The sequence below is a fragment of the Daktulosphaira vitifoliae genome, unplaced genomic scaffold (genome assembly GCF_025091365.1).
Source record: "Daktulosphaira vitifoliae isolate Bord-2020 unplaced genomic scaffold, ASM2509136v1 Scaffold_1, whole genome shotgun sequence".
NCBI lineage: Eukaryota > Metazoa > Arthropoda > Insecta > Hemiptera > Phylloxeridae > Daktulosphaira > Daktulosphaira vitifoliae.
This window is the reverse complement of record NW_026099572.1, coordinates 32,806,591-32,832,445: the sequence shown is the minus strand read 5'-3', so window position 1 is coordinate 32,832,445 and position 25,855 is coordinate 32,806,591. Positions and strand designations below refer to the sequence as shown.

Sequence of the window (25,855 nt, the reverse complement as noted above, 5' to 3'; positions counted from 1 at the left end):
TACTAATTAATAGGATGAACAAGAATTCACAAAATCTGAAGAAAGACCTATCAGTATGTTAACAAATGTTTCTGTTGAACTTGGAGGATATCAATCAGCATTAGAAGAAGTATTAACTTGGTTGCTAGAAGCTGAAGATCGTTTACATCAGTCTGAAAAAATTCCTGAAGAACTTGAAAGCATTCGAGAAGTATTTCATTCACATGAAGTAAAAAACTTTTTCTGGTATAAAGTGTATTTTTTATTTTGTTTTATTGTATAACTTTTTTTAGAATTTTTTAATTGAACTCTCTCACCATCAAGATGGTGTTGGGGCCGTGTTGGAGGAAGGTGCTAAAATGTTATCTGATGGTGGATTAAATGATGAAGAAGAGGAAGAAGTTCGCATTCAAATGAAATTATTAAATTCACGTTGGGAAAAACTTAGATTAACAGCAATGGAAAGGCAAACTAAGTTAGTTTTTAAAAAAAAGTAAAAAGCTTTTGTTATGCAGTAACATGTATAATTTTTGATTCTTAATTGGAAGAAACACAGTCAGAAAAATGTCAGAACTAACCTATATTGTATACCTTCCTTTTTTTACTTTTCACTTAATTTAAATATTAACATTAGACCATAGCCTTTGTACCCCCTTAACATATTAACGTATATTTGTTACGATTAACATTTTTTCTAGGATTCATGATAATCTAATGCAAATTCAACAAAAACAATTAGATGAACTTAGACTATGGTTGACTCAGACTGAAGATCGTATATCGTATTTGTCACAATCAGCTAAAATGGATGTTGATAATTTACGCTCACAACTTGATGAACATTCATCACTTAGAGCTGATTTAAGAAAACAACAAGTCTCTGTTGATTCTTTATCTAAACTTGTCATAGTTATTGATGAAAAAAGTTTTCCAGATTCTGGTAATGCTCTAATAAAGTTAATTATATACAAAAATTCAAAAAGTAGAATTTTAAAAAATATAATACATTTTTTTCTTTTAATATTTTTTTAAAATATCTAAATTATTTTAAAGTTCATACTCAAATGGAAGATGAACTATCAGCTCTGGGGGAACGATGGGCTCATATATGTAAATGGGCTGATGAATATGGTATCAAACTACAAACACAACTAATGAAATGTAGTCGAATTACTGAGCAACTATCATGGTTACAATCTTGGTTTGACTCTAAAGAAACTATCCTAAAAAATATGGAATCTAAACATGTTACTGAAGTAGCTGAAGTTTTAGAAAGAATTAAACAACTACAAGTTAGAATTAGTTTACTGTAAATTATTTTGCCTAATTACTTATTAAATACAATGATAATATTGAATTTAGACATTGCGACATCAAATGTCAAGTCAGCAACGAAATATTAACAATCTTCAAGCTAAAATTCAAAGCTTAGAAGAAGAGTTTATGTATACTGAGCATTGCCCCTTTTCAGAAAGAATTGAAACATTACAAGATAGATGTGATGCGTTGGTCCAAATTATTGAAATACAAGCTTTAAGAGTAAATATTAAAAATTATTATTTTTAGTTCATCTACTTATAAATTTATTTTATTTTCACTTTTTAGATATCCAACGATGGCTTTGAGTTTGATTTAACAAATCATACAAGTATAGATCAACCCGATGAAAAGTTATTTGATGATAGCTTTGAAAAAAATTTAAAAACTTTAGATAGTGATGTATATATTATTGTACAATAATATTTTAAAATACTAAATTTATAACTTTTTTTTTACTAAAGGAAATTGGATCAAAGCGAAGGAAAAAAAATGCATCTCCTCCAGATGATGAGTATGATAATGTTGTACTAAATATTAGTAATTGGTTAAAACGATCCCAAAAACTACTTGATGAACCATTAGAAGCAGAAGAAGAAGCTGCTTTGTATGAAGATATTATGTCTGAATATGACAGCCAATTTTTGCAATTAGATTTTATCAGTAAAAAAGTAAAAGATTGTGAAAGTAAGATTATTATAAAATTGAAAAAATTAATAACTTAAAGTATTAAGAAAAATTTATTTTTCAGTCAATAAAACTCCAGTACCCAAACTTGAAAATTACACAAAGCTGTGTGAAGAATTTCACGAATTTGAAGCATTTTTAGAAATATTCAAGCATAAAGTGAAATATGATCTTGATAAAAAGCAAATAACTAAAGAAATGAACTATTTTAAATTAGTATTAGATGGATATGCAAAATGGCTAGATAATAAAAATTCTACTTATGAGCAAATTAAGGTTTTAATTATTGTAGAAATATTAGAATTTATTTTGAATATTTTGTTTTATATTTTAGATGAAATTTAAATCTTTAAAATCTTTAAATGATCTAGTTTTAAAATTAAACCTAAATCTTGATCAATTAAAACCTGATGATTCTTTAAGAGCTGAAATTCAAAAGTGTCTTGCTACTTGGAATTTTTTGAATGAAAAGTAATATAATGAAATATAATTAATCTATAATTTTAATTTAATATAAAAATAAATTCTTCAGGTTTTCAAAGTATGAAGAACAAACAAAACTATCACAAGAAGCTAATTCTAGTTCTAAGTTTAAAGAGTTAAAAGAAGAGCTAGCTGGTTGGATTAGTAAACTAGAAGGAGTTTTACTTGGAGAACCAGTGCTTATGAATGAATCAAAAATTTTAACAACTCAATTGGATCATTTAAAAGTATTATCACCATTGGACTTTTTAAATTATTTATTCTTCAACAAATATAAACTAATATTTGAAAATTTAAGGAATTACAAAAATCAATAATTGATCGACGAGCAACTTTAGAGATGGTTAATAAGTATGGACANAACTTTAGAGATGGTTAATAAATATGGACAAGATATCTTAAACAAATTAAACAATGGTATTGCTGCTGAAAGATTAACTGAAGATCTTCAAGATCTTAATACCCGGTGGAGTGATATTCCAGTATTATTAGATGAAAGGATATTAAAATTAAAAAAAGGTATAATATTTATGGATTGAAAAAATATTGATTTATATTTTTTATTAAGTATTTTAACTAAATAATTAATACTTTCTTTTATATTTACTTATAGAATTATACATAGTTTTAGAACTAGAATCCAATTTCAGAACATTAGAAGATTTAATGGAGCAAAGTGAAGATCTTTTTAATTATTACAATTCACAAAGTGATCAAACAGATTTGAAAATGATAAATGTATTGCTATTTTATTTAATTTGGTCAATTTTAAAAACCACTTGTTTAATTTTTTGAGATAAATATGACCCCTAAATTATATTAGACTAGTTCAAATCCAAAAAAAGGTCAAAAGTTATTAATAACTTAAAAATTAATTTGAAATTAATTTAATTTAGTCAAGTTTAAAAAATTACAATGTTTTCTTGTAATCCTATATTTGTAATTAACAATAAAAATCTTAGTACAACAATTACAACCTCATAAAATTCAATATCATCAGTTTTCTCTTTTTATTTAGTTTTTTTTTTAGAAACAATTCAGTGTTTTTTGCACCAACTCAATTTTATTTTAATAATCGATTCTTGCCATATATGTTTGAAATTAAACAAACTGACTTTTATATTTCATTTTTAGGATGTATGTGATTCAGTTTCTCAACTATATGATAAACTTCATGGGGACATGACAAAAATATTTGAAACAACAGTTGATAATGATTTTAAANGACATGACAAAAATATTTGAAACAACAGTTGATAATGATTTTAAAACTAAAACAATTCTAAAAATAGAAATTATTAAAGAAAAAATAAACAAAATTCATACATTTAAAGAAGAAATTGCTGTTCAAGGGTTAAAACATTTAGAAAAAGTAGGATTATAAATCTTTATTTTTCAAAAACCAAAAAAATAAAATGGTCACGAGAAAATTTAATAAACTTTTGAAAGATAAGTTAAACATTTTGAAAATACCCACAAATCATTAGAGATATGTTTATTATTTTGTTAGTAATTGAAATCTATAAATCTCTAACTTAAGTCGCTATATATCAAAAAAATTGATCTATATGATCAAACCTATTTCTTCTAAGTAAAGAATTAGTGTTATAAATTTGTATTTTATTATATTTTTAATTTTAACTCAAGATTTATAAAATTAAAAAAATTTTATAGGAATTTGCGGATGTAAAAAAGTGTGTATCAGAAGTTGATAAAAATCATACTTATCGCCAAAAAGATCTTATAAATTCAGCTGGTGAGCTTGTTAAATTAAAAAACAAGTATAATTCATTACATGATAAACTTCTAGAGAAAAAATCAACATTGGATAAACTGGGTAAGAAAAAATAAAAATATATCTAATTAATACATGTTAAACAATATTAATTTCATAATCATCTGTTTCATTTAGAACAATGTAATGATGATAATGTCAAAATGTTAGTATTAAAGTGGAATCAAGTATATGAAAGTGTTCACTTAATTCGCAATGAGTTACAACAAGATGTACAACTTCATTCAGAATTTAAAGGTATGCCATTTTAATCACAAAAGTTGTAAATATTTCAAATAATTAAATTAACTTGAAAATTTTTTTTTGATTTATTTTATGTTTTGATTTGGACATATAAAAAAAAACCTAATATTAAAATTAATTTTTGACTAATTACAGTTTTAATGTCTCAAGAAAACGTGTGGCTAGATAAATTAGATAAATGTCTTAAAAAAAGTATCAAAACAGTAGCTACTGATGCTGAAGAAATATCAGAAGAACTTGATGTAAGTTTTTATAAATACGTAACAAATTAAAAACATAAATTTTTAATATGATTTTTATATTTGTATATTTAAAAAAATGTATTTTTTGGGAAAGAATATTATTAATTTAGTATTTATATACACTCTGTATTCTTATAACAAAATAAAACTTTAATTTTAATAAATTATATCAATTATATTCTAATAATATTGATGTAATTTGTAATTATAATAAATTTTTTATCTTTTAGGACTTAGAAAATTGTTTAAGAAATCATCCTGAATCTAGAATAGAACGTTTGAATGAAATTGGTGCAATTTTATGTGATCATAATGTTATGACCTCTAGTATAAAAGTAGATTTAGCCAAAGTAACTTCTCGTTGTAAAAAGCTCACTACACAAGTATGTATTCTATCATCATTTTGACTAAAATCCTCAAAAAAAACCTCCCCAAAATAATGTAAAAAATTTTTAATAACTCTCTGAATTTTCAATTTTTATACAAACATCTTAATTTGTTCTAAAATAGTTATTTTATTATTAAGGCTGAAGATAAAGTGAGACGTTTAGAAGAAAACATAGAACAAACACAAAAGTCTGAAAATTGTATTGCTCAATTTCAACATTGGCTTGATAGTACAGATCAACAACTAACTTCACGCATTCAAAATGATTTTTCTCCTCAAGATATACCAAATGATGTTCAAGTTAGTTAAAAATCGTACACTGTTCACATTTTTTTCAGGGCTAGGAACCCTGAAAGAAATGTGGACAGAATTTAATGTAAATAGGATTTCATTTTTTCAATAATTTGTACCATATCTAGTAAATTAGTTTACTTATATTAAATTTTTTTTAAGAATTTATAAGGTTAATAATTTTAGAAATTGAAAGTATTATGAAATCGCTTTTAAAACCTTAACCAAATTTAAACTTTTTTAAAATTCAGTTTTAATTAAGGTTACAAAGGTAATCTCATAAAATTTTTGGTTTTTGTAATTATTTTTTTAACATGTACTAAAAAAAAACTTAGTATAAATGAACTAATTTACTAGTTATAAGAAAAATTGCATAAAATTGAAATTATTTTGGTTCCTAGCCCTGATTTCCTTAATTATAATTTTTAGATACTTTAATTAAAAACAAATGTATAACTTCACTAATGTGTTTATAAAATTTTGTTAATTTACAATTTTTATTCTAATTAAATACCTTTAGAGGCTCTCTGAAGAATTTCAAAACCAAGGTAAATTACTGCATGATATGGAACAACAAATTTTTAATTATGAAATAGCTAATAAAAAGGAAGTTGCCAATAGACTAAAGGACCAGTTATCATTTTTAAAAGTTTGTTTATGAACTAAGTATTATTAATACTACTATTTGATTTAAAAATATATATAATTTTTCGTTTTCTAGAAACGTTTTTACCAACTTGAAGAAAAATTCGAAAGATACCAATCACCTGGTGATTTAACAACTCGTACTTCAAGAGTGTTAAGAGAAATGCAATCAATTGAAAATACTATATGTTTATTAGAATTAGCATCTGAAGATGCTGCTAGTATTAAAGAACAATTTAAACAGTGTTCGGTAATTAATTTAACTGTAAAAAATAAATTTTAATATAAAATTTTAAATAAATGTTTGCAGAAAGTACATTCTACACTTGATAATTTAAACAATGAAGTTGAATTTATTATAAGTTCTTATAGTTCAAATGACAATCAAGTTCAAGTTGAAATAGTTAAAAACTTATACGCCAAAGTAAATAAACTTATTTTTTCTCTAGAACATTTTGTGATAAATTAATGAAACTTTTTAATTTGTTGAAAAATAAAATAAAATTATTTTTTGTAAATTATTATGATACATGCCATATTTTTTTTTTTTAGTTAATGAAAGATGTGAAACAAAAAAAAGGAAGATTAGAACAAGGATTAAATTGTCTAGAATTACTGGACACAAACATCAATATTTTGTCTGTGTGGATATCAGATGTAGAACAATTTTTAAACAAAAATAAAGATATTCATTTAGATGAAAGTGATGTAAAAGATCAAATAAAATTTATAAAAGTATATTTTTATTATTGTATTATTTTAATAGTAATAAAATACAATAATTTATTATTTTTAGGATAAAATAGAATCTGATGTTGTTAAATTAGAAGAAAATATTAACATTATCAATTCAACTTATAATGAATTTAAATCTCTTAAAGATCCATTGTGTGAGGATAATATTTATTTTGAACGTATTAATACTGTGAATGATAATTGGAAATTAAATATTGATAAATTGAATGAAAAACTCTCACAATTAACAGTAAGTTGTAATAAATGCTCTTATGAATGCATAATTATTTATAAATATTTTTTTAATTAAAATACTTAAGTACTTTCTAAATTAAGTAATAAGTTTATAAAAAGTCCAAATACAGTAGAACTCCAATTATCCGAACTCCGACCATCCGAATCGCCGATTATCCGAATCACTTTCAGAAAAAATCAGAAAAAAATTTGTCCAAAGTCCGCGGCGTCAGTGTAGGCACAACACGTGGTAAGAGTTCCCACTCCAGTTCCGGCGCATTGCAGTCACCTGTCATTGTTTGTTTTGATTAGTCAGTGAATGGGTCCCGGTCCCCATTAATTCGGATAATTGGAGTTCTACTGTATTTCATTATCCACTAATACTTAAATAGTAAATTAATTTAAACTGGTAAAGTTATTTTATTGATATTTATTGTCTTAGGATTTAAGTGCAATGACTAGCAATGTGAAAATTTCAAAAAGGGCAAGTAAAACAAAAAAGAAACCTCTTCCTGAAATCAAAATTACTAATGACAACAGTAATGTACAATCAAGTGCTTTATCAAAAACTGTTAATGAAAATAGTGATACTTTTAATTTGGCCCAAGACAGTAAATTGTTTTCTCAAGTATCTAAAGGAGATTCACAAATATTACTATCTACCATTCAGCCTAAGAATAATAAAGTTCAAGAGTGTGTTATAGTTGAAGTAAAAGAACATGAAATATTAAAGTCCAGTGTAATAAGCCACGGTAAAGTAACTGCAGAACATCTTTTGGTGCCTGTTAACTATGCAGAAATGGTAGAACTTTCTGAAGGCACAGAAACTGATACAGATGAAGAAAAATGGCCTCAAACTGTATATAGAAGAAAAAATTCAGAGAAAAAATCATGTTTGAGTCCATGTGAAATTTTAGTCAAACGACAAAAACTATCTTCTGAAGAATCATTAAAATCAAGCTTTGAAAATTTACAGAGTAAGTTTATATAAGATAGTTAGTGATATATGTATTAAGTGAATAGATATTTTTCTAATGAGTTGATAAATATTCAATGGTATTTACCCACCCATCAAAAATATGGCTTAGGACCTCCATCCTAGAATTTTCAATACTCAATGTGATTATGATGTTAAATTTAATGATATCATCTGAACTTTTTCTTTTTTACTTTAAATCAATAATAAAATAATAGATTTGTGCCTGCAACCATCCAATTTGTAAAATTTTTAATTATTTTTAAAATTAAAGTTTACAAAACTGTATAAGCTCTGCGATAGTAGTAGTAGTTTATAATAGTACTGTTTTAAACTATTATTTGTATTCATCAATTTGTAAGTGCAAATAATTTATAAGTAAGCTAGGCTGTGGTGTAGTAAAGTGGATTATTCAATCATTAATTTAGCACTGATGTTCAACTGCACTGTTTGCTATTGGTTCCTAAATGATCATAGAGGAACTTGATGTCAGATTTACATTCAGTATAAAATTCTATCAAATTATTAAAACAGTAATGATGATGATTCAAACTTATTTTATAAAACCATCTATTTTGTTATAACATTAAAATTATAATACCTACTGTTTCTATTTATTTATTACACCCACTAAAAATAATAAAATTTATTATAAAAATTAATGCTAATTATTTTTTAGAAAACTGTTGAACATAGTTATTTTTTAATATTAAAGAAAAAAATTACATTTTTTACAGATAAAGATTTTACTATGCCGTTGGAAGATGACCATGAAAATTCAGATTCATTATGTGTTAAAGTAAATAAAACTCATCATACAACTATAACAGCTTGGCAAAACCCTACATCTGATGATTACAAAGAACTAGTTTTACTCAAAGAAGTTGAAATGTCAAATACTTATAAAATCATTGGAGCTGATCAAGAAAAAAATACCTTGAATATTCCGAAAAAAATTGGAGAAGACAATGACAGTTTTTATGGTAGTGATAAAGAAACTGATGATGTAGTAATGTTTTCAGACGATGAAGGCAAAAGTATAAAGTTTGAAGATTCAAGTTCTTCTGATGATGAACTAACTAAGGTAAATTAAAAATTTTTATTTCTAAATTACTATTTACTTATTCTTTGATAGAATTTTGGTCACTTATATTTCTATTTTCCATCTTAATTATTTTGCTAATTAATTTAATTTAAACTTAATAATTTTCATTTTAAAATTCTATGGTTTTTTTAGCATTTATATACATATATTTTTAATAGTTTAGTTTTAGTTATTAGAAGTACGGACATAGAAATTGGCCAAGCACACAAATTTTAGCTCAATGTATGCACCCTATATCAAAATAAAAAAAGATAAATTATTTTTAATGTGCTTAATTAATAAATTATTCCAATTGAATATTTGACTCCTGTGCCTATTAGATAAAGATTCATTTGCCTTAAACTAATTAATAATTCACCATAAAATGTCCCACTGATCATTAAATACTACATTCCTTGTATTAATATTTTAGCTTATTGAATGATCTTCTATAGAGACTTGTTGATTTCATATTTTTGTTCCCATGAGCTTTCTTTAATTGAATCCCTAATTTTCATAAGATTATCCCTTCTATTAGTATGACCATCAGTTCCCACTAGAAGCTGAGAATAGTCCACTACAGTAGTGTTTGGTATTATGGTANGAGAATAGTCCACTATAGTAGTGTTTGGTATTATGGTAAGACTATATACAATATGGTGCACTTGGTGCCCTAGAGGTTCCCATAAGTATCAACTTCACCTTTCAGTATACTATCCTTAAGACAAATATCTCTTTCTTGGTATGGAAGGTTGGGAGTTTTTTTGCTGTTTGCATGTACCTATGTCCATGCTTAACAGTCTAAAGAATTATAAATAACTGGCTGTATGATCAATGATGAATTTTTCCACCCTTCTGAATAATTAAGGTCTGCAAGATTATCATTCCCATGATCGTTGAGAATCTTTTATAATAATATTTTTTAATAAGAATATTATTGTTATTTAAAGGAACTTAAAATTATAAAATCTGAGAAAAATGTACTAAATTTATCAAATCAATCAAATACCCATACAATAAAAACCATTCAGTATGCAGATATTGAAAAGTATGAAAACGAGGCTAAGATAATGTTAAGTAGAATGGAAACTACTCTAAAAGAATTACGCCAATTAAAAATGGAACCTGATCCAAAAAAACGTTTTGAGGCAAGTCACATTTTATAATTAACTTTATTTAAATTTTGGATTCTAATTAACAACTTAATGCATACATTTTATTAGTTTATTAAATCAGTGTATTTTATAGTTAATTGAACAAAAAGTGAGTTATATAGCTCCTGATGCTGCTACACTTATAAGTAAAGGAGATAGTCTTATACTTGCGAGCCATATAGATGATCCTTNTCTTATACTTGCAAGCCATATAGATGATCCTTCAAGAGCCAGTACATTATGTACATTAATTCAAGATAGGCTAAGAGTTTTGTGGACTCATATTATGTCTGAAATTGAGGTATTTGAACAAAATATATAAAATTCACGCGACTTAAATATTAATTTAATAAATTCTAACTTAGATTATTAAACTTCAAACGCAAGTTTTAGAAAAACAAATGGATGAATATAAAAATATAAAACTAAATATTGAAAATTGCCTAAACCAGAAACATAAAAATTCACAGGTAATTAAAAAATAGTCATTTATTTAAATAGTTAAAATAAAGAAAATAAATACAACTGATAGTAAGTAATAAAAATAAAATATATCAATAATTGGTTTAAAATGCACCTGTGAATAGTGTTAAGATTACTTTGACGGCCACTCTGCCAGTCGTAAGATGCTACTAATAAGGTTGTGCCAGGTTAACATCCGGTGTAAAATTTTTGTCAAAAAGTATGAGAAGTTCTGAAAAAAAACTTAGGCGGATAGTCCCATCTCGAATGTATGCCAAGCTGTAAAAACAGTTATAGAAATGAATGTTAAAGAGAGAAGAGGTAGAGAAAGACAAAAAATAGAAACAAAAAAGAAAAACTACAATTTTATTTTGATCAGGATTTTAATTTTTTAACATTAATTTATAGTTACTTCTATGTTGGTCTTACAGATTCTGGAAAGAGAAATTAATCAATTGTATAGTAATCTTTTAGAAATGAATGAAATAATTTTAGACATTGAAGTACTTTGCCANGTATTAATTTAATAAATTCTAACATAGATTATTAAACTTCAAACGCAAGTTTTAGAAAAACAAATGGATGAATATAAAAATATAAAACTAAATATTGAAAATTGCCTAAACCAGAAACATAAAAATTCACAGGTAATTAAAAAATAGTCATTTATTTAAATAGTTAAAATAAAGANTTCATTTACTTAAATAGTTAAAATAAAAAAAATAAATACAACTGATAGTAAGTAATAAAAATAAAATATATCAAGAATTGGTTTAAAATGCCCCTGTGAATAGCATTAAGATTACTTCGACGGCCACTCTGCCAGTCGTAAGACGCTACTAATAAGGTTGTGCCAGGTTGACATCCGGTGTAAAATTTTTGTCAAAAAGTATGAGAAGTTCTGAAAAAAAAACTTAGGCGGATAGTCCCATCTCAAATGTATGCTAAGCTGTAAAAACAGTTATAGAAATGAATGTTAAAGAGAGAAAAGGTAGAGAAAGACAAAAAAAAGGAACAAAAAAGAAAATCTACAATTTTATTTTGATCAGGATTTTAATTTTTAAACATTAATTTATAGTTACTTCTATGTTGTTCTTACAGATTCTGGAAAGAGAAATTAATCAATTGTATAGTAATCTTTTAGAAATGAATGAAATAATTTTAGACATTGAAGTACTTTGCCAAGATCAAAATTTTATAGATAAAATGATTTCAGAAGTTAAAAGTTTAAAAAAAAAGTTAAATAAACTAAGCCCATTATCACAAGAGGTAATAGTTTCCCTATACTAGTTATATTTTATATCATAGCTATATTTTTTACCTAAGTCTTTACAATTTTTTTTTAAAGTCTAAAGCAAATGTTCCTGATGTTATTGTCACTCAAATAAATGAGACAAAAAAGATAACAGGGTCAATTTTAAGAGAATTAAATGAATTACCACTGTCAAATGATTCTGTCTCTGTACAAGCCTCTAAACTCAAAGTAAATTTTAAATGTTGCATTATAAAATGATTATAATAATATTTATTATTATAAACATGATGTTTAGGAATTAAAAATGAAATCTGATTCACTTAAAGTAACAATTGGCAATTTCAATTTGAGAACTGTAAACAATGAGCCTTTTATTATTAGAAACTTTAAAAGAATAAGTGAATATTGGGAACTACTTCATAAATGTTTAATTGAAAGAACTGGGTAAGATTATTTATATCAATAAAACATTGTATAATTTATGAAAACTGTTTAAAATTATATACAATTTATAAAATGATTAGTTAAGTTATGTTTTTATCATGTTTAGAATTACAGTTTCAAGTAAAATAAATTAAAACAGAATTGTATTATATTAAAAATTAATGATAAAATTTTAGAAATACTTGGAAATTAAAGTGTTTTCTTATGTTGTAGGCAAATATCTAGTACTCAAACAGAAGTAAACAATTTACAAAAAAGTGGTAAAGAACTTTCAGAGTGGTTGGCCGAAATTGAATCTGATATGGCAGAAAATGATTTAACTTTGACATTACAAGAAAAAAAAACGAAACAGCGTGATTTAGAAAGACGTGTTTCATCTAGACACAGGTAAATGAGGCAAAATTTTAAAATGATTTATTTTTTCTATACCTTATTACTATTCAATAAATACCTATCTATTTCGTTGTTTAAAATGATTAATATCATTAAAAAAAAAAAATACTTCACTGACCATTGGATTAAATAGTATCTGTTTTAATTTATGCTAATTTGCTTTTTACTCAAACTTTTATCTTTTTAATTTATAAAAATAAAAATTTTATTTCTTATAAATAGTTATACAAAATCATTTTTAAACCAGTAAGTGTATAAAATTTTTGTTACTAGAACTGTAATCAGTTTCCTTAACTGTTCTCGAACATTATGGTCACATTCAAATACATTCCAATCAGAAGTTAAAAATCTCAGACTAAGATGGCAAGCTGTGTTAAATAAATTAACTCTTCAAAGAGAAAAGTATGTATTATTATTACAATTTAAAACTATTATGGTATTTTTAATACTATCTAAGGAGGCATACACCTGCTTAGTTAATGTAAAAATAACACTTACTTGGCATTATGTCAAATTGTAAAGATTCATATTATATAGCATCTTAAGTGATTTTATTCCCTGGTGTAATTTCACCAGTATAATCTCAGTATAATTTTGTAATTTAAAGTACTTTCTAATTTAATAAATTATTTTGTGATTTAGATTAAATGAAATGGATAAATCAAAATCTAATTTATCTAATGTGGTATCATCTACAAAAATCACCATTGATCAAACCTTAAATATGCTTCAATCTACTCAAGCTAACCCTTCAGAAACTGATTCTTTAAACTCTAAAATATGTCTACTTAAAGTAATTATTATTCATCTATTATATATAAAAAAAATTATAAAATATATTAGTATTTTTTATAATTTATATGTAATTAGTCTAAAGAAATTGAACTGATAAACCGCAAAAAAGACATTGATACAATGAAATCCACAAAATCAAAACAGCCAAATGACCTTGAATCAATTAAATCATTATTAGATCAGGTAAAGCTTATAATTATCTTTTATTTAAGTTTTATCAAAAAAAAATACTCCTTACATATACATACTATATGTTATCAAAATTATTATTAGCTTCAAAGTTTTAACATTTATATATATATATATGAAAAAAGTAAAGTACACATAGGTGATCTAACTAATATAACATATTAAACCCCGTATGAAGAAAATTAATACATGCTAAACATGTATTTTGAAAAGGTAGTAAAACAATATCTTGTTTTTGTTTTCTGCCTAGACAAATCTTTGGGAATTCAATTAAATGTAAAATAAGACAAACTGAAATCAATAATATTTACCAAAATTATTATATAATTTTATCTTCAATTAAAATTCAACTTTTTTGTTAAATCAATCTTAAAACTTAAAATTTTTATTTATTAAATTATTACTGTTTTATCAGAGAGAAGAATGAGAAGCTGTAAAAACAGTTATAGAAATGAATTTTGAAGGAAAAAGAGGTAGAGGAAGACCAAAAAAGAGATGAAGGGAAGTTATTGAATGCAATATGAGGACAGTTGATGTGAACTTTGACGATGTGGGAGATCGTGTCAAATGGTAGTTTAGGATAAGGGTGGACAAGTAGTTGGGATTAAGGCAAGGAAAAAAAAGTAGATTACTGTTTTATTAGAAATTGGCTATTAGTTGATATATAGATATTTTTTATACACTTATAATGAGTAAGGTATTTTTTTATTTATTACAGGTTATTAAAGATCTTTCAGAAAACTTGGTTTGCTTAAATGGTAAACTTGCTGCTTTGAATAAGTTTATAATTCAGTTAAAAGATTTAAATTCATGGGTATCATCCAAAATGGTTGAAGTTGAAGGAATTAAACAAAAACCATTATCTGAAAGAAGAAATGCTTTTGAAAATTTAAATGTAATTATACTGTGTAATTTTAATTTTTGCAATTAATAATCAACATTTTTTTCGGCTATAGGCAAATTTATTGGAAAGAAGTGCAGAAATAAAAGATATTTTGGAAAATTTTACAAATATAGAAAAACAATGTGAAGGAATTGGTCAACCAGTATCTATAGAACTACAAGTAAGATTATTTTTTCAGTGACTTGTATATATATATATATATATATATATTAGTGATGAGCATTTTCGAATATTTTAAAAATTCTATAGTTTATTTTTAGCATAAACTATTGAATAGTTCTTAAAACTATTCGAATATTTTTTGAATAACTATCGAATAGTTCGATAGTTACTATTCGATATTTCCCATCACTATTATATATGTATATAATTTTTATACATATATAGGAAATTGTTAAAAATCTAAGAGAAAATTGGATTCAACTTAAAAATATAATTGAAGATAGTATTAAAAAACCATTAGCCACATTATTTGAGATAAAAAAAGGTAAGCTTATATCTAATACTTAAATTATTAGTTAGTTTAGTTCAAAATAATAAAATATTAGTATAATTGTTACAAATAATTAAATTGAAGTTTCGCTTTTATATTGATACTAATCGTATAAAAAAACTTCTTGAATTTTTTATTATTAAAATGTTTATTTGATTTTTTCCCAATTCTAAATAAAATACTTAATGTAATAATTTTCTAAATTTTGAATAGTTCTAATATGTTTTTAAAATTTAAGGTCTAAGTCCCTTTATTCTTTCCTCAATTTTAAGTCTATTGTGATATATCATGATATGCATAGATATCAATTACTACAATGATAATATTTCAAATTTGTTTAAAAATTGAACATTTTGAAATCTAGTATCATAAATGTGTGAGGTTTCAAAACACGACTCATGTTATGAGGGCCTTGACTCAAATCATCCCGCGCTTAAAAAAATTTAAAAACAAGTCGATGAGCAAAAACTCTTGTTACAAAAAAATTACATACCCAAAAAATAAATTTATAAGTTTGTGCCAAGTTTCGATATTAAAACTATAATGTTTAAAATTATTATTGTGAAATTGTTCCTTAATTTTCATTTTTAAACTTAAGTTGCTAAAGTAATTATTGAATCTTATAGAAAAGTATATAAATAATAATTAAGCAGTAATTTTGGAACTTGTCAACTTGAAAATTCATCTATTGAATTACGCGAGAGTCTATAACCAATAGTTTTTAGACAAGATCCTTTTTTTTTATTTTAGGATATACACTGATTTATTGTCTTATACTCTTCAATATAAATATTATTTTTCTAAGGTTTACATTATTTTAAAAATCATTATAGAAGATATACGCAATATACCCGCNAAAAATGTGTGAGATTTCAAAACACGGCTCATGTTATGGGAACCTTGGCTCAAATCATCCCGCGCTTAAAAAAATTAAAAAACAAGTCGATTAGCAAAAACTCTTGTTACAAAAAAATTACATACCCAAAAAATAAATTTATAAGTATGCGCCAAGTTTCGATATTAAAACTATAATGTCTAAAATTATTATTGTGAAATTGTTCCTTAATTTTCATTTTTAAACTTAAGTTGGTAAAGTAATTATTGAATCTTATAGAAAAGTATATAAATAATAATAAAGCAGTAATTTTGGAACTTGTCAACTTGAAAATTCATCTATTGAATTACGCGAGAGTCTATAACCAATAGTTTTTGGACAAGATCCTTTTTTTTTATTTTAGGGTATACCCTGATTTATTGTCGTATACTCTTCAATATAAATATTATTTTTCTAAGGTTTACATTATTTTAAAAATCATTATAGAAGATATACGCAATATACCCGCGTATACCACCCAAAACATCACTGTCAATAACAAAGAAAGGTATTGTTATAATGCATTTATAGAATTTTTACCACACAAAAAAATACTTTAAAAAACTAGAAATCAATAAAAATATAATCAAATTTCTTGTTTGACAGTTATATGTATATTTTTAGTAAATAATATTTTGCAAAATAAAAATATTAGTAAATTCAATTTTTTTTTTTTTTAACCCTTAAACAGTTGCGTGGGGGTCTAGCATACCCCCACATAAATAAAAACGGATGTATTATATTGCATGAAAGGTGTACATAGATATAAATTTAGAAGATGGTTTTTATAGTAATATTAAAATATTTTCATAAATAAATTCGGAAAAAAAATGTATGACATAAAATATCTATCAAAGTTGAAATGGGTCATATTGACCCCCACGCGACTATGAACGTTATAATTTTTTTTTGGACTTGTATTTTTTTCAAAATATCGTTTTATCGTAAATGCAATGTTATAATCGATATAATATTGTGGAATTGGGATTATTATGTGGATCTGCCACCGTCTATGCAATTAAGTTTTAAAAATAAATAATCTATTGAGAATTTCCACTACTTGATGATACGGAACAAATACGAACTAAACATGTAATAAATACATCCCGTCGCAATGTGGACACATTGATTATCGGTGCCTCATTTACAATTACCACTATTCACATTTATCCCTCCTGACCCTACTCGTATTATAATAATTAAATTGTATTGTAATATTAATAATAAAAAAATTCAATTTTTTAATTGTTATCCATATTTATATATCATATGGTAACAAATTATGTCTTTGAATTAAAAAAAATGAACTTTTTTATACATATTTTATACTTTTTTAGAAATGGGGTCTAATAGACCCCCAACGCGACTATGAACGTTAAAAAAAGGTACGCGCCTGCTTAAGGGTTAATAACATCTCTTTCCATGTTTTTAAAATCTTAATCCCTACATTATATTTGTTTGTTTTTACTTATGTTTTATTTAGAAACGTTGAAATTCTTAGAATAATCATAAATCTCTACATAATAAACCTAAATAAATTTTATCCTTAGCTCTGTTTCATTACAAATTCAAATTCAACTGCAAAATTCGCATTTTATTTTAATAATAGAACGAATATCATCCATACTTTAATAAAAAACGAAATTCCTCATCTACATATAAGAGATAGATGCAAGTAACTCTCATCGTTAATACTATTTACTATACAACTTAATAGTTGATAAAAACATAATTTTTAAGTAACATTTCTGAATAATTACGAGAAAATACTATTGTAATTATAATTAGATAATAGTTAAATGTCTCTAATAAAACTTTATATAACAACGTTTCCACTGTTAGATTAACTATCAGAAGGAACTATTCTTATAATTTCTTTAGGAACAGAGCTTTACAATAAAAATGTTTAAAAAAAAAATCTTTCGGTTCAATAATATTTTTGGTAATCTATTTTAATAAATTAGCTTTGATAAATTTTAATTTTAGAGCTGTACTATGTAGTTCATAAATTAATCGGGTCAAAAAGACACTTATAAGAAATAATACCCATTCCGTGCACGTAAATTGAAGTGTGTATATATTTAAAGATACTTTGCCGGTTGTATTTATCCTTTGCTCTTACGGGGTAGTNTTGCCGGTTGTGTTTATCCTTTGCTCTTACGGGGTAGTACTAGAAGTAAAGTGCGAGAGACGTGGGGTAAAAGCCGTCAGCAAGTCTCCGCCTACTTGTGTATCAATCGATGAGTACCGCGGCCGCGGCAAAATCTCGCTCGCGCTACTTGTTCCGGTCCATCCACGCGTTGGTGGCAGCAAAATACTCTCGCTTCCCCTTACACCCTCAATTCGCCGGACTCTCAAACACGCGGCTTCCACTAACGCACTACAGTAATGTAATTCTAATTCGCATTGTACGTGTTACAGTTTGCTTCTTTATTTCTTTTTTTTCACGTTCATTTGCATACGATTTAATAAAATTAATTTTTTTTTATTAATTTTAATATTTCTATCACTTTTTAAATAAAATCTTCCTTTAAATTTTTTTCTTTATCAATGGATCTTAAATTATTAGTTGTAAGTACATGATACAACAGTACACTAATAACATCTGTCTCAATGTTAGAGAATCATTTTATTAAATGATGAATTTGTATTAAAGTTTAGTGTTAAATTAACATTTGATTAAAAATTTCTTTATTTTTATATTTATTTTTAAATTTTGGATGGTGAAATTATAGTGGGAATATGTTAAAGTATATATATATATATATATATATGAATGATGTGTGTAAACAAGAAAAGTCTTTAATAAAAATGATTTAAAAAAACTTTTTTTTCAAACTTTAAAGATTCAATTATGATAATTATAATAAAGTTTATTTACAAAATAAAAATGTACTTATTTATATAAATCAAATAATAGATGACAAAAAATTTGTGCTTTTTTTCACCAGTTAAAATAATTATATAATTAATCTAATTTATAAGTGTAATTTTTTAAACCTTCATTTTTGAAATTTTCTTTTAAGTGGAAGAAAGTTGGAAAAACTTAAGAAATGTTACTGCAGCACATTCCAGTTCTGGATTACAATCCTTTTCTTCTGTCAATTCATCTGATGCAGTTTTTAATTTACTGGCTAGCTTTGATAAATCTATTCTTCAGGTAACTAAATGAAATTAGATAAAATGATATTTTTAAAAATTCTTAATTTATAATTTAGATTTGTGACTGGTTAAAACTTGAAGAAAGTATGTTGCGTCAGCAGTCAGTAACTGTTGGTGATATCAATGATATCCTTCAATTAATTGATAAACAAAAGGTAATTTTTGTTGTTTATACTATAACACCATTAACCCTCTGGCTGTCACATATATGCAATAGCACTAGTCAAAGAGTTAATATACTAGCTTTTCTCAAATAAAATTGATTCCATTTATACATATTCCTAAATAGTTATATAGGGTAAGGCTGGATTAAGACGTGTTAGAATCTAGGAGTCAGAAATATTCATGAACCCTCACATACAAATTTTTGCTAATTTTTACCTAAATTATAAAATAATGAGTACAAAAAATTATCATCAATTTATTTTTGGCCAACCCCTATATATTTTATGAATCTATGTACCATTTTCTGCTAACCCTCTTAATCCAGTACTATGTTAAATATATTTGTAATAATAAAGCTCATAATATATTGTTTTTGTACTTAAATATTACTAAATATTTGAATAGTCAATAAGTTATTAAAAAATATTTATTTATGTATTATGTATAAAAATACTCCAAAAATATAAATTTTATTAAATTTNCTAAACATTTGAATAGTCAATAAGTTATTAAAAAATATTTATTTATGTATTATGTATAAAAATACTCCAAAAAAATAAATTTTATTAAATTTAAATTCACATGACAGAAACAGTATTGATCGATTATTATTAATCATTACATAAATATCATTAAACTTACTATTATTATTTAATTAGTACTTCATATTATAGACTATCATAACTAAATGATAATCATAAAATTGAGCAAGGTTTATTTTTATATTTTTTTAAAAGACAAAATTTTTTTTATTTTAATCTAATAAAAAAAATGTGTATACACTAATGGTAACTATGGAAATCCTATGAATAAGTTTTATTGTATGATTGTTATACTTATATGTACTATTAAAACTGATATCATTGACAATATTTTTACTATCAATGTTTTTATTCTCAAATATACTTCATTATTTAATATTAAAATCTTAAACCATTTATATAATCTTTGGAACCAACTTAGTGCTTACTATGTAAATCCACACTTTCAATAGTAAACATTTTTTTAAAGTAAAAATCTAAATTATTTGATCATTGTTTTTATTTGTTTTAATAGAATGTGTTAAGAGAATTAGAACAAAAGAAACCTCAGTTAGATGAACTTGTGCACACAGCAGAAAATCTTAAAGCTGATTCAAATCGTCAACAATTACATGGAAAAGGTTAGAAGCCACAATTTTCTTCCTTTTTTTTTTGTTTTACATTATTTTTCAAAAATTTGTGTGTTTTAGTTACCAAGCTACGAGAACATTGGGATGAAACCAATAACAAAGTAATGCAACGTAAAACTGAATTAAATGCTATGTTAGGAGATAGTGAACGCTATGATACAAAAAGATTAGAACTCGATAACTGGCTTAATCGAATGGAATCCAAGCTTCAAAAAATGCGTATAGTTGGAAACACTGCAGATATACTAGAATCACAACAAAGAGAGCAAAAAGTATTGTTATTATTTAAATTAATTTTATTATTTGAGTAACTATATTATATTGTTTTTAAATNTTTGAGTAACTATATTATATTGTTTTTAAATAGTTATTTATAATCGGTGCTTGAAACTTTATGTATTTTAAAATGTTGTTTAGGCCACATCAAACTTCATGATAATTTATCATAATTATATACAGTACCATAGAAATATTTGTGATTTAGAAGAGGGTTATCTCATTGGGTCATACCCCCATAACTAAATTCCTACATTTTTTTACATTGATTAATGTTAAGAAAAACAAACGAATATCTATTTATCATTGAATTATTCAGATTGACTAAAATAAACTTTATAAATATCTTGACCAAGTCCTGTTTATAATTAAGATTTAATTCAGGAGCCATAGATAAGTTTATGATAGATAAATAATTAAAATATCACTAAGTCACTTTTTTATGGCAGCATTGATTAATTACTTTGAAAATATATAAATGTATAACTCAGTATGAAATGCTTTATTTTTATATTGTTTATCATAAGTAAAAATGTTACAAAAAATAAATTTAAAATATTAGCTTATAATAAAAATAAAAACTTCTATGTTGCAAAATAAGTAATTGTGCACTCTACACAAAAAATTTGTTAGCTGATATTTAATTTAAAGTGATTTTATACACGGTTTTTGGAACAATCTAGTAAGATAAATGATCATATATATCATACCATAAAATATAATTATGAAATATCAATTTTATTTTATGTGTATATTGGTATTTAAATTATCTAGTAGTAAAGCTACTATAAAAGACTTAAAATTTGAACTATTTTAAAACAATTTTTTCAAATATGGTTGTCAAACCTTTGAAAATTATTAATAATGGTATTTTTTATAGTTTGATAATAGTTTTTTTAACTTTTATAAATTATTAAATAAATCAAAATGTTACAGTTTAGTTATCTAGTTTGTATAAAACACATAATGGTAATGTTTTTTGTGTAAAAATCCCTTAAGATAATTTTTGTTAAACTAACTTTAGTATAAAAGTACAGATTAATCCTCCTTTCATATTATTAAGCAAATTTTCTGGTATTTAAAATCTACAAAAATAATGTCTGTATATATATATATCTATTTCTACACTAAATTAATTTAAAATTTCAGACAAGTCTTTTTTTTTTCCACTTTAATAGTTTTATCTACATAAGTTAAAAATACATTGATAATTAAAAACTATATAAGTAAATAAATGTTTATTACAAATTACTGTTATTTTTTTAGACATTCCATGTTGAACTTCATCAATATAAGCATCAAATAGATTTATTCAATCAACTTACTCAGAAACTAATAGCAGTTTATCAAAATGATGACACGTCTAAAATTAAAAAATCTACTGAACAAATCAATCAAAGATTCCAAAATTTAAATACAAAGTAAGATCTTCATGCAAAATTTATTTTATATTAAATACTATACTAAATTTAAGTACCATAATAAGTTTTTTTTGTTAATTTAAAATGTAAGGTTTGATTAAATTCTAAATATTTAACAATGAAAAGGTATGTGAAGATTCTATTTACTTTATACAAGCAAATCTTTTATTTTAATAAATTATTATTTTATCTGATAATAAGTTATTGTTTATTTCTTTGTACAGGTTTTTAATTCTTGAACTTAACCACTTAATATAAATTATTATTATTAACTATGCTATTACTTAATTATTTAAATTTATTTTTAATCAATTATAAATTAGTATAAAGTAATTGATGGGTAACCAAATACGCTTGGTATGGTTTAGAGTTTAAATCATCCTCAATAATTGCTCATAATATTTTATTAAGTTGTTTTTTTATTTAATTGTAAAGTTATTAATTTTACTATTATTTTTATATAATTATGTAAATATACATAAAGAATTATACCATATATTTTTTAACATATTCCGTTTTTTTTTTTTTTTTATATATATATAATTTTAAATAATAAAAATATAATAAATTGATTTCGTAAATTTATAAATTTTATAATTAAAATAGCATCATAATTTATAAAAAAATACATATTATATTAATTTTTTTTGTAATTTTGTGTTTTTTAGTATTATAAGTAGAGGAAAAATATTACATTCTGCAATGAGCACTTTACAAAACTTAGATAAGTCATTTGACAACTTTTTGGGATGGTTGTCAGAAGCTGAATCGACTATGGAATCAATTGAAACTGAATTTGATAGATGCAATACACTAAAAAGAGATAGTTCTATTGCTATAAATCAGCTTAAGGTAATTTTTGCTTATAAAGAATTTTTCTTCAATATTTTAAATCTTAATCTAAAATAATGTATCAACTNTATAAAGAATTTTTCTTCAATATTTTAAATCTTAATCTAAAATAAAAACTTTAGTCTCAACTTCCATTAAAATAAAAAATCTGACATGTCGATTTTAGAAATATTTAGAACAAAAAGAAATATAATATATCAATGGTGTTTCATATGATAATCAAATTTTTAAAGTACAATAAATAAAACTTCCATTTAAAAATTAATTATAACTCTTTCATACATTAAAGAATACTTTTTCTCAACTCATACAATAAAAATCCCAAAACCGCTTTTTGTAACATCAGTTTTTGAAAATAATCGAACAATTGTATTATATTAATTCTCTATCAAATATTGAATTTTAAGTATTTTGAAGTAAAATTAAAAGCTATAATTATTAGCTTTTAATTGTTAATATTTCAAAAATATTTTTAACGTGAAAATAGCTTAATTATATTGAATAATATTTTTTGTTTTAATTAACAAATTAATTTTAGCTTCGATTCATAGCTGAGAAGGTATTGGTTTTACTATGATGTGTTTTGTTTTTTTTTTTATGTCTGTTACCACTTTTTCTTAGATCTCGCTGGACCGATTTCTTTCATCAATATGTGAAAAGATCACAAATTGTATCTAGTATTCCTTGAAAATCCCCAAAAAAATTACTATTTTTAAAATCGGTAAACTACGACATTTTTTAAACTGTATCCTCTTAAAACTGACATAACTTTTTGAAAAACTAATGAATCAAAATATTTTTTATATTGAAGTCTTAGGTATTTCTTTTTCATTTGATATAAATTTTTTGAAAATCTAACCCTTTACCTGCCTTCTGGGGGTATAAAAATAGCAATTTCTGTACAAAAAGAATAACTTTTTCAACTTGAGTTTTAAAAATGTTCCAGAAATACTCCGAGCTTTAAACATATATTAATATAAAGATTATGTTATATACTACTACTACTACTACTAGAAGTTCAAAAGAAAAATTTGTCCCCATGACCTATTTTCTATGTGCAAATAGCTCTGTAGTTAAAAAACATGGTATTTTTATGTTCAAATTGTATATTTATTTTTGTTTATTTTAAAATACTTTACACGGGTTTGTCATGATTCCACCAATTTTTATAAAATTTACGTGAAGCTATCTTACATTAAATATAAATTTAAACTTATTTTGTTTCCTAAAAGTTAAGATAAAAAAGGTGCTTTGAATTTTTGAACTAATTTAAATTGTCATTTTATGCTTCGAATTTATGTAAGACACAGTGGCTGCGTTGAATATATCAGAATTTTCTACGTTGACGTACGAAGTTTAACAAACCCCTCCTATCGAATAACTCTTTTACATTTTTTTTCTTAATTCTTTTTGAAGTCAAAATAAAATTTAAAGTTCGTTTAATTTATATTTCATTTATATAGTGTAACTTCCATGAATATCAAGGACACCACCACTGTAGTCTACCTTTGTGAAAAGGAATATCTTATTCATTTAAAAATATTTCACTATATGGTTTTTTTTGTGTTTGTCATTCATTTTTTTCATCTCTCACTTTTTAAACATATTAATAAAAAATTTTATAAGTTAATACATTAATTGATATATTTCTTAAATACTGGCCCCTCGATATTTAATTGTAAACGTTAATTATTNTGATATATTTCTTTAATACTGGACCCTCGATATTTAATAGTAAATTTCAAATGTGTACAAAACGAATTTGTGAAAGTAATCAGAGTTTAGTTAAATATTTGATATCTTTCTAATTTTTCAATTATGATATTATATTTTTCTTTGATAAAAAAAAACATTTTTATTCTGTCATCTGTTTTTTAACAGATCTCAAATTGATAATACTCATAGTATGTGCATGTCAGGTTATTTAATCGATTTATTCTCATGTATTGTACTGTTGAACTCATATTATTAGAATTATTTCGTTGTAAATGACATTTCTATCTTGTTGGTTTTTATCGTTTACATGATACATATTTTCAAGCTAGTTCAACAGTTTTATTATTATATTGCTGTTGTTAAGTAAAAGTTGGCATTTTTAATTTTCAATTAACTTTTAAGGCTTAAAAATTCGTCAGAATCATGATAAAAATTTTTTTTTTTTAATATTAGTTTTATGGAGAGAATTCAACTGAAAATCGTGTAAGCTATTTACTATTCTATTGACTACTATTAAAAAAAAATGTTATTATGTTAGTTAAAATTATTAATAACTTTGGTTAAATTTATGTAAATTTCATACAAAATGTATTAATTACACCAATTAATGTGAATATGTGATACATAATCGTCTTCAATTTACTATTTTGGTATTTTCGAATTACTATTAAAAAATAATTTAATAAAATTTTATTTTCGACTCAATTACTATTATTCGTTAAAAAAATTTTAGTATCTAAATTTTGTTTCGTCTTGGAGTAAATTTAACTATTTTTATACTTTCCGTATCCCCCTTCATAATCCAAACATCAAAGATTTTTCTAACATCTCGAATTCAGTAAAATTCGAGATGTTATGTCTGTACGCTCATCTTTTTAAAATGTTTGCTCGCATTGCAACCCAGAAGTCTAAAATTAAGATTGAAGACTTGGGTCAATAAAATGAGACATGTCTATTTTTTCAATTTGTTCAAGAGGTAAAAAAAATATATCTTAAAAAAGTTTTTTTATTAACTTGTGATACTGATGAA

General features: G+C 24.2%; 1 protein-coding gene across 1 annotated transcript in view; it reads left to right on the top strand.

Moving 5' to 3' along the window:
* The window catches only part of LOC126895923 (dystrophin-like), a 57,836-nt gene that overhangs the window by 3,814 nt on the left and 28,167 nt on the right, over positions 1-25,855 (top strand). The window contains exons 9-55 of the mRNA XM_050668260.1: positions 14-208; positions 273-454; positions 678-919; positions 1,033-1,271; positions 1,342-1,518; positions 1,585-1,698; positions 1,761-1,983; positions 2,048-2,259; positions 2,318-2,454; positions 2,516-2,693; positions 2,765-2,817; positions 2,849-2,985; positions 3,080-3,204; positions 3,601-3,690; positions 3,737-3,838; positions 4,141-4,303; positions 4,379-4,498; positions 4,640-4,746; positions 4,977-5,129; positions 5,273-5,434; positions 5,946-6,074; positions 6,147-6,320; positions 6,381-6,494; positions 6,623-6,805; positions 6,867-7,055; positions 7,482-8,016; positions 8,753-9,099; positions 10,050-10,247; positions 10,348-10,444; positions 10,478-10,554; positions 10,619-10,723; positions 11,817-11,984; positions 12,064-12,198; positions 12,266-12,414; positions 12,628-12,801; positions 13,081-13,209; positions 13,450-13,600; positions 13,678-13,785; positions 14,510-14,686; positions 14,748-14,855; positions 15,083-15,182; positions 19,089-19,222; positions 19,281-19,379; positions 20,446-20,551; positions 20,621-20,832; positions 22,103-22,257; positions 22,926-23,109. Coding sequence (XP_050524217.1) covers positions 14-208; positions 273-454; positions 678-919; positions 1,033-1,271; positions 1,342-1,518; positions 1,585-1,698; positions 1,761-1,983; positions 2,048-2,259; positions 2,318-2,454; positions 2,516-2,693; positions 2,765-2,817; positions 2,849-2,985; positions 3,080-3,204; positions 3,601-3,690; positions 3,737-3,838; positions 4,141-4,303; positions 4,379-4,498; positions 4,640-4,746; positions 4,977-5,129; positions 5,273-5,434; positions 5,946-6,074; positions 6,147-6,320; positions 6,381-6,494; positions 6,623-6,805; positions 6,867-7,055; positions 7,482-8,016; positions 8,753-9,099; positions 10,050-10,247; positions 10,348-10,444; positions 10,478-10,554; positions 10,619-10,723; positions 11,817-11,984; positions 12,064-12,198; positions 12,266-12,414; positions 12,628-12,801; positions 13,081-13,209; positions 13,450-13,600; positions 13,678-13,785; positions 14,510-14,686; positions 14,748-14,855; positions 15,083-15,182; positions 19,089-19,222; positions 19,281-19,379; positions 20,446-20,551; positions 20,621-20,832; positions 22,103-22,257; positions 22,926-23,109 — 7,548 coding nt within the window. The remainder of the gene's footprint in view (positions 1-13; positions 209-272; positions 455-677; positions 920-1,032; positions 1,272-1,341; positions 1,519-1,584; positions 1,699-1,760; positions 1,984-2,047; positions 2,260-2,317; positions 2,455-2,515; positions 2,694-2,764; positions 2,818-2,848; positions 2,986-3,079; positions 3,205-3,600; positions 3,691-3,736; positions 3,839-4,140; positions 4,304-4,378; positions 4,499-4,639; positions 4,747-4,976; positions 5,130-5,272; positions 5,435-5,945; positions 6,075-6,146; positions 6,321-6,380; positions 6,495-6,622; positions 6,806-6,866; positions 7,056-7,481; positions 8,017-8,752; positions 9,100-10,049; positions 10,248-10,347; positions 10,445-10,477; positions 10,555-10,618; positions 10,724-11,816; positions 11,985-12,063; positions 12,199-12,265; positions 12,415-12,627; positions 12,802-13,080; positions 13,210-13,449; positions 13,601-13,677; positions 13,786-14,509; positions 14,687-14,747; positions 14,856-15,082; positions 15,183-19,088; positions 19,223-19,280; positions 19,380-20,445; positions 20,552-20,620; positions 20,833-22,102; positions 22,258-22,925; positions 23,110-25,855) is intronic.